The sequence below is a fragment of the Empidonax traillii genome, unplaced genomic scaffold (assembly GCF_003031625.1).
Source record: "Empidonax traillii isolate 1590-97213 ecotype Southwest subspecies unplaced genomic scaffold, ASM303162v1 scaffold51:size1492887, whole genome shotgun sequence".
In the NCBI taxonomy this organism is placed as follows: domain Eukaryota; kingdom Metazoa; phylum Chordata; class Aves; order Passeriformes; family Tyrannidae; genus Empidonax; species Empidonax traillii.
Genome location: NW_020955244.1, coordinates 516,288 through 526,690, shown reverse-complemented (window position 1 = coordinate 526,690; position 10,403 = coordinate 516,288). Strand labels below are relative to the sequence as shown.

Below are 10,403 nucleotides of genomic sequence, written 5' to 3'. Positions count from 1 at the left end.
CCCCGCTCCGCCTCTCTCCTCCCCGCACCGCCCCGCTCCGCTCCGCCTCCGCTCCGCCCCGCACCGCTCCCCTCCGGCCTGCACCGTCCCCGCACCGCCCCACACCGCCTCTCTCCGCACCTCCCCGCTCCGCCCCCGCACCGCCCCGCACCGCCCCTCAAGTCCCCGCACCGCCCTGCGGAAGCCTCGGGCTGATGCGTGCGCTCCCCCCGGGCCTGGCGGGGCTCGGGCCCCTCAGCAGGGACAGCGCCGTTCCTGGCCCGGCCTGGGCTGAGCAGGAGCTGTAAGGACCGAGCCAGCGGTGCCCGGGCGGCCGGGAGGGCAGTGGGGTCCGGGGGGCTTCGGGAGCAGGTCAGCCGGTCATCGGCAGGTGAGGGAGGTGATCCTGCTCTTCTACTCGGCCCTAGCGAGGCCGTATCTGGAGCGCTGTGCCCAGTTCTGGGCTCCTCAGCACCAGAAAGACAAGGAGGTGCTGGAGAAGGTCCAGGGGAGGGCCACAAAGATTATCTGGAGTCTGGAGCCTCTCTGATGAGGAGAGACTGCAGGAGCTGGGCTGCTTTAGTCTGGAGAAGAGCAGCCTGAGAGGGAATCTCAGCAATGTGTACAAATACCTCAAAGGCAGGTGCCGAGGGGATGGTGACAAACTCTTTTCAGTGGTGTCCAGGGACGGGACAAGGAGCAATGGCCATAAACTAAAACACAAGAAGTTCCACCTCAGTATGAGGAAGAGCCTCTTTCCATTGAGGATGGCAGAGCACTGGAACAGGCTGCCCAGGGAGATCGTGGATTCTCCCTCTCTGGAGACATTCAAAACACGTTCCTGTGTGACCTGCTCTACCTGACCCTGCCTCGGCAAGGGGCTGGATGATCTCCAGAGGTCCCTTCCAACCCAAACTAATCCTGTGAATTTCCCTCTCCCATTATGTGGGAGATGAGGGGCAGGGTGGGAGATGTCCTGCTGCAGCCACAGGTGGTGTGCAGTGCCCATCATGGAGATCACAGCATGGAGAAACACAGTTTTTGTTTGCACACTGAGGAGGGGCCCTGCCACTGATCTGCAGGGCAGACAAAATCTCAGTGATCTCTGCTTAGGGTATAAATAGAATCATTTATTTCTACATCAGAGGTGTGAATTAAATACTTCGTTCTGTTGTTTAGATTGGCAGCAAACGGTTAAGCTCTTGGAGCAATTCATCCCTGATCGGTGTCCCAGGGCTGGCTGGGTGCAGCCTTCCAGGCAAGCCAAGGATGCTCCTCCCTGGGAAGTTGTTCTGTCACTTCTGCTAGGAAAAGGAACAGCAATGAGACATCCCCAGTGGTTGCGAGCACTGAAGCAACTCTGTAGCTCTCTAGGAATGGTAGGCAGGCCACTGGCTGTTAAAATCGGGACCATGAAAGGTTTTGAAACCTTAATTAGTTTCACAGTGTTTAGTTTCATGAGTCTTGCTACTTGTTGTGTTCTCGGTCTGCAGGTGGCCAGCTCCTTGATGAGGCCATCATAAGGAGTGGGGGAGGACAGAATGGAAGTGCCTCCACAGCTTGTCTGCCATTAGGAGGATAATTAACTGTTCATTAGAATAGGGATTCAAACCTGGCTTTCCAAACAAGCACCTTAACCACATCTTGGCAAATTCACTTTCTCCTTCACCTAAACCCCATGAACATTTAATTGTTCGTACAAAGTGGAAAAACACTGAGTGGAAAAACTGGGAGAGTCTCTCCCAGTCAGCATTAGCATTTTTGAGAGCATTTTCAATGAGAGGGGGAAATTTGCATTCAGATCCTTGCTAACCAGGGAAATTGCAACCGAATTTCCCTTCCGCCAAGGAGCTGTTGTTATCCTTGACCATAGGGACCTCCTGTCCCCACTGGACAAGGAGTGCTAGGCAGGGAATTTGGGAATGTACTGTGAGAATCATCCTGAGGAGAAGGATTTGGTTTAGTTTTGTGAATGCCTATTAGCAGAAAATGTAGGGTCACAAATAGTGGGCTTGGGAGTTGGGAGCTCTATGACATTTGGATACCTATTTGCCCCTGTGAAATGCAAACTTCCTCAGAGCAGGTCTGATTGAGACGGTTTTTAAAGTATCAAAACCAGCTAGAAATCTCATCTTTCCAAAATAATTGGAACAGATTGGTAGGAAGACAATAGAAAATATCTCTGACACAGCGAGATCCAGTAGAGGGTCCTCTGTTTCAGGATTACATCCACCCTACCCACACTCCAGAAGGACTTTCTGATTAGGTCTATCTGCAGTAATCACGGAAAGGTTGAGTCTGAAATCAATGTACCACTTTGGTTAGGCTTAAGTGTGTGTCCTGAATCCAGATAAAACCATGGTTTGTGAAAGTTCTCTTTGAGAAGATCTGAGGTGAGAGAGAGAGAGAGAGAGAGAGAGAGAGAGAATGAAAATATACATTACTTTGCAAATACTAGAAAAGGAATATACTTTTTTCTGATCAGGAAAGCTGGAGGCTTAAGCAAAAGCTGCTCTACAGGAGCCTTAGTGTTTTTTTCTTTTTAGTGCACAATATGGTTCAAGTTTCCTACTGATGCAAAAGTGCTGTACAGAGCTTTTTAATTTAACTGCACTTTGTTAAAGATCTGTGGGTTGTCAGCATCTTGCTGCTCTTGCTTTTACTTGTATACATGACAGCCATTTCCAGTGACAGAGTGAATGCATTGCTCTAGCCTGAAGAAAATAAACCAGAATCTCATCATGGGCAGAAATCAACCTATCTCTTTCTCCATATTTCCCTGAAATGTATTTATTTCTTGATAGAAAAGCTATTCTCTGACAAATAATGTTTCCTGATATACACCAATATTGGAGGCTTGCTTTATTTGACATTAAACGTGAGCTGGTGATTCAATAATGAAATTTATTTGCCATTAAAATGAAAAGCTTAGTGTAAAAATATAACTTTGACTTTCACCAAACAAAATATTACAAAAAAGAGGTATTTTTGTAACAGCTTATTCAGGCAATACTTCAGGAGTGTTAATATTAAACACCTTTAAAAAGCAGACTTAAGTTCTAAAAGTAAAAAGTCCTGAAAGTAATTGCTGACTACTTTCAAAAAGATTTGTTATAAGCACCACATCAACTATGTTTTGGCACCAAACTGGACACCGATGACAATTGTTTGGAGCAGTTGCTCTATTTAAGGAGTACTTGAAACATTGAGAAGAGGAAAACTCAGTTTAACAGGTGAAGCCTAGACTGCTCACAATTAACAAGCTATACTTACAAATTATCTTTTAATTGATCACAAGATGCCAATGACAAATAAAATAAAAGACATGAAGATTGCATTCTGGATTAAATAGTATCGCCATTAACTAGCACAGTTGATATACTAATTACTGTGCCAATTATCTAGCAATTAGTATGATCTCATAACTAGTATTTTTTCTGTCCTGTGAGGTCTAAGCAGATTAGAGCTTGTGCACAGATTCTCTCTCAATTCCACTGCGAGGTTGTGCTGTTCAAGAACAGTATGAGCTCACGTTAAAAACTGACCTCTCCTTCAGATCCACAAAAAGGAACACTACATGTGAGTGTGGCTCTTTGCTGGCATCTGGTCCAACCTCCCTGCTGCAGCACATGGCACAGGACTGTGTCCAGAGGGTTCTGGAATATCCCCAGCAAGGGGATATCCCCACACCCTCTCTGGGCAATCTGTTCAGTGTGTGGTCACCCACACAGAAAAGATGTTCTTCCCCATGTTCAGTTAGAACTTCCTGTGCATCTTTCTGCCTGTTGCCTCTTGTCCTAATTCTTGGTGCTTGAGAAGAGCCTGGCTCCATCCTCTTGGCACCCACCCTTCAGATATTAATACATATTAATGAGGTTCCCCTCTCAGTCACCTCTCCTTGAGGCTGAGCAAGCCCAGCTCACTCAGCCTTCTGCTGCTGAAGGCTGGAGTCACTCTCCCACTTTGCCAGTATATAAAGGGAGACTTATCTGCAAGGGTTCCTGAAATAATTTAAATCTATGTGTTAAGAATACCGTATGTTGAAGGCTGTAAAGCAATTGACTGTGGAGAGATATCCCTGAAACTCCAGGAGAAGCACAGAAAAAAAATTATACCTTGCCTGACTGCACATTTTAAAGTAGTACACAGGAATGTTAAGGACATCAAAGAGGTTAAATATAAACCTCGGATTCTGTGTTTTATCTTAGCTGAACATATATAACATTTGCACTCCTGGGTTTCCAAAGATATCTCTCATATGAAGTTACCTTTTCAGAAGAAAATATAGAGATAAAAATGGACTCCTGATCTTAGGATCAAATAACTTCCAGCTCACAACTTCCAAGAATTAGTTATTGATATAACTGCTAAATACTGATAGTTTTCTGGGGCTTTACTATTGCAGCAAGAGTGTTGTGATCTAATTTAACTTGTGTTTTCATAACAGGATCATTTCTTTAAACCAGTCTGTCACTTCAGGTGGAGTGATTCTTATCCTCCAGTGAAGAAAAATCCTCTCCTCCACAGGAACACCAATGGTTGTCTTAATTCAGCCTTGTGCTTTGATACCAGTTTGGCTTGATCAAATCTTAGTACAGTCATTAAAATATTGGATAAAGAGACTGAAAAGTCTTGCTTTCAGAAAAGCTTTCTCAACCAACACAGGAGAATCACATGTTGCCCTGGAGACTGTGAGTTTCATTCTGCTCGGTGGAGAGATCTGCTCATTGTGAACCATTACAGCTACTACACCAAAGGGAAGGTGAGTGGAGTGAATCACTTAAAAACTTCTATTCCCTCTCTGACCTCCACATGTAATGTAAACAAAGAATGTAAGTAAACATATGCATAATTTAATACTTTGCTGCAGGCCTATGACTTAAAAATATGAAATGGTTTGCCACTAGCAAACTGAAAGAAAAGGTTTAGGAACACAAGAAATGCTACAGGGTAGAACTACATATAAACAAATGAGGGTTTAGAGAATATTCTGTAATCTGACAGATGGTCTGAAAAGCTTCTGACACATCAATGGAGGAGAATGGCAGCAGGGAATGGTCTGTGATGCTGTAACTCCTCCAGTCCCACGTATGTCAGAAAGAAATACAACTGCATTCCTGAAGTATTTGGGTTCAGTGACAAAATAAGTTTCACTCATTACCTGGAGATGTCTTGACCACGCAGTATTTTCTAAACAAGAAAATGTAGAAAACTTATAAAGTCCAGTTTTGGGAGCCAGCTGTGAGCCTCTGGGGCTACCTGAGTGCAGAGGGTATCCAAGATATGTCTGCTGCCCCTCAGCTCTGCTGGCAGCCTTCACCCTGCTGCCAGCTGTGCCCCTGACATCACCAGCTGCCTTAAGGATGTCTGTCACATCCGTGAGAGGCTACAGGAACACACTGAAATCTTTTGCTGCAGTCTGTGCACCTTTTCCAGACAATACCAAAAATAAATATAATAAAGGGCTAACGTGTGCAGTTGTGTGACCTTCAGCTCCCTAAATAATTTGATTCGGAACCCACAAGAAACATCATGCTGAGGTGGTGAGGACATAAGATGGAAGAGCCTGACAGAAATATTTGTGTAAAACTGTCTCTCTCTTTCAGGCCAGTAAGCACTATCTCAGTACATAAGCAGCATACACACCTGTCTGAGAAGGCACCAACTGAAACTGAGTGTAAAGTAACTTAGCACCTAAGTGTGACAGAATCATCTCCCCCTTTCCTAACTGCCCTTCGGAACCTGAATCTGGGAACCAGGATCTCAGAACCGGGCTGAAGAAACCATAATAGATAGTTTCATTTCAAAATCAAGATGACTGTAATCGGATTTTTTTTTTTTAACAGCACAATTCTTTGTCTCAGCTTTCTTCAACAAGTTCGTATTTCCCTCACTCGGAAATGAGCGGGGCCTGTGGGCGGGGCGGGCAATGTGATTGACAGTGCAGGGGGGCGGGGCCGGCGGGAGGGGCGGGGCCGGTGATGTGATTGACAGCTCAGGGGGCAGAGCCGGCTCGCGCGCCTGCCGCTCGCGGGGCGTGACGTCACACAGCCCCTCCGTGCGGTGACGTCACTCCCGCTCCTCCAGCCCCCCCGTGACGTGGATGTGACATCACAGAGCCAGAAACTATTACGTTTTTGCCCACAGGGTTATGGGGAATGAGACGGGGGTGAGGGGCCAGAGCCTGCCTGATTGCTGCAAAACGAGGACTGTGTCCAAGTTTTCCTAAGAAAGGATGCTCGGTGGTTGATCTTTGTAACTTTCAAGCCCAAGAAGCACGAGAGGCCATGAAACTTGTTTGCCCTGTTAGGGTTTAGGGCTGGATGTGTCTCAATGATCTCAGCGCTGGGAGAGGCTATCAAACCCCGGGAGGAAGGATTTCCACTGGCAGTGGGCACAGGGAATGCAGAATTTATGGCCCCCAAGGATATCTGGCAAAACTCTCAAGATGAGGAAGGATCTAGTAACGGCAGCTCAGGACCTGGGCTGGATCAGCTCCCACTGGACACAGGGCAATTCCAGCAGGGGTAGATCGTGACCACCGACCCCAGAAATCCCCCAGCCAAAAGGAAGGGAAAGACTGGGCACAGGGTCAATTAGCACGGGAAGTGAGAGTCATTAACCAATGGAATACAAAACATAAAGAGATAGTGATCAGACACTGGGATGGGCTGCCCAGAGAAGTGGTGGAGTCACCATCCCTGGAGGTGTTTAAGAGGCCGGGTATGGACTCAGTGCCATGGCGTGTTGACAAGGTGGTGTTGGGTCATGGGTTGGACTCAGTGATCTCAGAGGTATTTTCCAGTCTAACTGATCCTGTCCTTCTGTAATTAACAACAGAACTACGTATCTTGCAGCCAATGGACATTAACACCTTTGTTTGCTGAAGTGTATAAACAGTGACAGCTTTAGAGAGTCGGTGTGCTGGATTTGTTGGAAATGTCCACCGTCCACCTGCCATCAAACAAACACCTCCTCTCTAAACCTGACTCTGTGTGTTTAGAGAGCTCTCAAAAATGTCCCTCTTGCTCTGTCAGCCCTGCTGGTTCTCGTGACACCATATCCCCACTCTGTGGTGACACCACAACCCCCCCACACACAGTGACACCACATCCATCCCTCCCCAGTGACACCACATCCTCCCCCATGGTGACACCTCTCGCGCTGTCACCAGGTAATGTGGGGCCAGGCAAGGGCAGGGGAGGGCTCAGGCAGCCCACAAACACACCATCCAGTTTTAAATCACCCCTACATTGGCCAACCCTGCCCCTCTCAGCACAGCGAGGTCTCCAGGCTCTCCCGGCCTCGGCACCCTCACACTGACGCAATCACGGGGCGGTTTGTGGCACTTCCACAAAGTGTTTCTCTTTTACAAACCCACCTGGTCCCTCATGTGGCTACAGAGGGGCCCCCCTGCCCGAGGGCCAGGACAGAGCCTTGCGCAGGGGTTTTGCAGGATTTCCATGAGTGTCCGTGCTGGGAACCGAGGGGATGCTGTTCTGGGGAGGGGGGCTGCGGCCACAGCTGTGAGTGGGGCACGACGGTCCCGTCCCTTCTCCCCGTCCCAAAACACCCTCCTTCGCCTCCAGGGCACGGGCCAGCATGTAGCTGACCTTCCTCTGGTGGGCCAGGGCCTCCTCCTTGTCGTTCACCTGGGGGTGTTTAACAGAGAAAGGAGAGAAGGACCTTCGTCAGCTGCTTGTAAAAAACAAGGCGCTGTTTGTAAACTGTGCATGTTTAAAACATGTCTGAACAAAATACTGACCAGATCTATCAGCATCTTCAGGATCTCCTGGGGGTTGTCCAGCTCCTCGACCCTCCTGCAGTCCCCACCCGAGGAGAGCAGGCTGGACAGCTTCTGACCCAGATTGCTCTGGTTGGCTTGGAACTTGAGGCGCTCTGAAGGAAACAAAAGTGCATGAACTGTGGAATTCATGGTAATTAAGTTTTTAAACAGTAAGTAGCCTGAAAAAAACAATGATTCTCTGACACAGGCCATTTGTAAGATTCCTAAAAGCATTAAAATACAATAAAATTATAGCACATGGGCACCAGATTACAGAAATTGAAAGCGATATTTTTGCTTTAAGGGAAGTCAGGGTGTTTGCTCTTGTAGTACCACACCCCAAGAGTGCCCAAAGATTCTGGGAAACCCATCAAACTTCTAATCCTGGCAGCTGCAGGTCAATTACCAACACAGATACATCCTGATGTCCCATTCCTAAATTCTGCAGTGGTTTTGACCAGAACATAAGAACTTAAATACTTCTCTTTATCCCTTTTTTTTAAAGAATAGAAAGGATTATTAGAATTCATCCTATTTTACAGATTCAAATTCTTCCTCTTTTACAGAGGGTTTTGTAACTCTGTAACATACTAACTGTAAGAATAATAATCAGAAGCTAAATAAAAAGCTAAATTGTTTTTTAAAAACCCAAAAAACAACAAAACAAACCACCACCAGCAAAAAAACCCTAACAAAAAAAAAAAAAAACAAAAAACAAAAAAACAAAAACCAACCAGAAACCTAAAGTTTATCCAGTCCCGTCTCCTTCCACGTGGCTTTTCTCTGCTGTTGTTATAACAAGCATCTTTAACAGCCACATATTATTGCCATCCTGTGCAGCAGCTTATTTATTCCATCATGTTTTCAGTTAAATAGTGGAGTTCATACACATGTAAATTCGAAAAGAGTGCAGTAAAAGCCCGGACTGGGAGCCCCAGTGTCCCACAGGACCTGCACACTCTGCATTTCACACAGGAAACTCAGAGTAGAAATTCCTCAGTGACCAAACACACCATCTAATATCACAGTGAGTATTCACAGCTTTGTTTTTCCTTGACTCTCCATAACCCCCACCAGCAGCTGAGCTGCAGCCACACATCCCACAGGGTAAGAAGGTGCTCAAGCCCCGTGCTCCCTCCTTCTCCAGCCAACCCTCCCAGACCCTCGGCTGGCCCAGGTACCAGTGCCCCTCAGACGCCTCCAGTTTGCAAATTTAGTTTCCTTCTTCATCTTTATCCCTTCTGCAAGTCTCAGGGCCTGGTCCTTCCTCTGCATCAGCTGCTGCTCAAAGGCAATTCTGAAGGCATCTGCCACGAGAAACGCTTCATCCTTACTCTTCTTCAGATTTTCAGTCTGGTTTTAATCCAGGGAAAATTTAAAGTACTTTAAGCAACTTGAAGGCAAAATCAGATTTAAAGCATATATCAAGACACAGACAACTTGTAAATAAAAAGGAAGTAGTAGGAACCAAATGAAGGGTTTTCCTGACATATTTTGACGTGTGTATTAAGCCTTTTCTCTAAATATGCACAAACCACCGGCCATCTACACAGACAATCATCTCTTAGTATTTATCTCTGTTCATCTCTGCACATGCAAAAGAGATTGAGGGGGGCAATAATGTCCTGTGCCTGCTGGGCCAGGAGCAAAAGGAGCAAAGACAATGAAACCTATGTCGAGGATAATAATTTTGGACAAAAGCGACAGGGCAGTCCTTATTTTCAAAACCAGTAAGTCAACTGGAACTTCTTCAGCAGGACCAAAAGAACAGGCTTCCACATTTCCAGACTCAAAGACAAAACAAAAATTCTAAATTCACAGATTTTCACTAAATTTAAAAAAAAAGAAAATTAAGAGCTTGAAAGTCACATTTATTGATTTAAGCCCGAGGTAAATATATATTTTCCAGGAAGATAAGCCTCCTGACACAGCTGAGGGTGCTGATGGCAACCCAAGGAAGGGGTGGAATGCACTGCCAGGAAGGAAGGAGGAAGGTCAGTGGCAGTCCACACACACAGTGTGTACATTTATGGAGTGCATACACTTAGGAAGTGTTTTCCTTTTATAAAAAATATGGGAGGAAGGAAAAAAAATGGAAAAGATTTTGCTGTTGTTGTTGTCGTTTTTCTTACTAGTAAAGCTGAATAGACATAATTACAATTTTTCTACCAGCAGAAGTTAGGGCATTACAAGCACCACAAGCAAGCTCTACACTATCTGTGATATCCCTTCTGGCTTTAAAACACCCGAGTTTGTGTCAGTGGTGGCTGAGCATTTCTGAGTTTGTTGGGTCTTGAGCACCCCGACCCCTGTTCCCACCCCTGCTAGGCACTGTTACCTCTTCCTTGAGATGCAGGAGCTGTTTCCTGGTGAGAGCTGCCACCTTGGCACAGGGGCACGGCTGCCCCTCGGACGTGCTGCAGGTGCAGGCCCCGAGAACTGCCAGCTGAAAACCCAAAATGAGCCACCTGTTAAACACCCCACCAAAACTGCCACAGAAAACAACACCCAAACTGCCAAACCCACCACCCAAACTGCCAAACCCAACACCCAAACTGCCAAACCCAACACCCAAACTGCCAAACCCAACACCCAAACTGCCAAACCCAACACCCAAACTGCCAAACCCAACACCCAA

The 10,403-nt window shown here is 46.4% G+C and overlaps 1 protein-coding gene across 1 annotated transcript in view; it reads right to left on the bottom strand.

Moving 5' to 3' along the window:
- Positions 1 to 7,155: 7,155 nt before the first annotated feature.
- The window catches only part of CCDC125 (coiled-coil domain containing 125), a 10,681-nt gene continuing 7,433 nt past the window's right edge, over positions 7,156 to 10,403 (bottom strand). Inside the window, exons 8-11 of the mRNA XM_027879146.1 lie at positions 10,104 to 10,211; positions 8,947 to 9,118; positions 7,745 to 7,878; positions 7,156 to 7,631 (exon numbers count right to left, since the gene is read on the bottom strand). Of these exons, the coding sequence (XP_027734947.1) occupies positions 7,377 to 7,631; positions 7,745 to 7,878; positions 8,947 to 9,118; positions 10,104 to 10,211 (669 nt within the window). The 3' untranslated portion in view covers positions 7,156 to 7,376. The remainder of the gene's footprint in view (positions 7,632 to 7,744; positions 7,879 to 8,946; positions 9,119 to 10,103; positions 10,212 to 10,403) is intronic.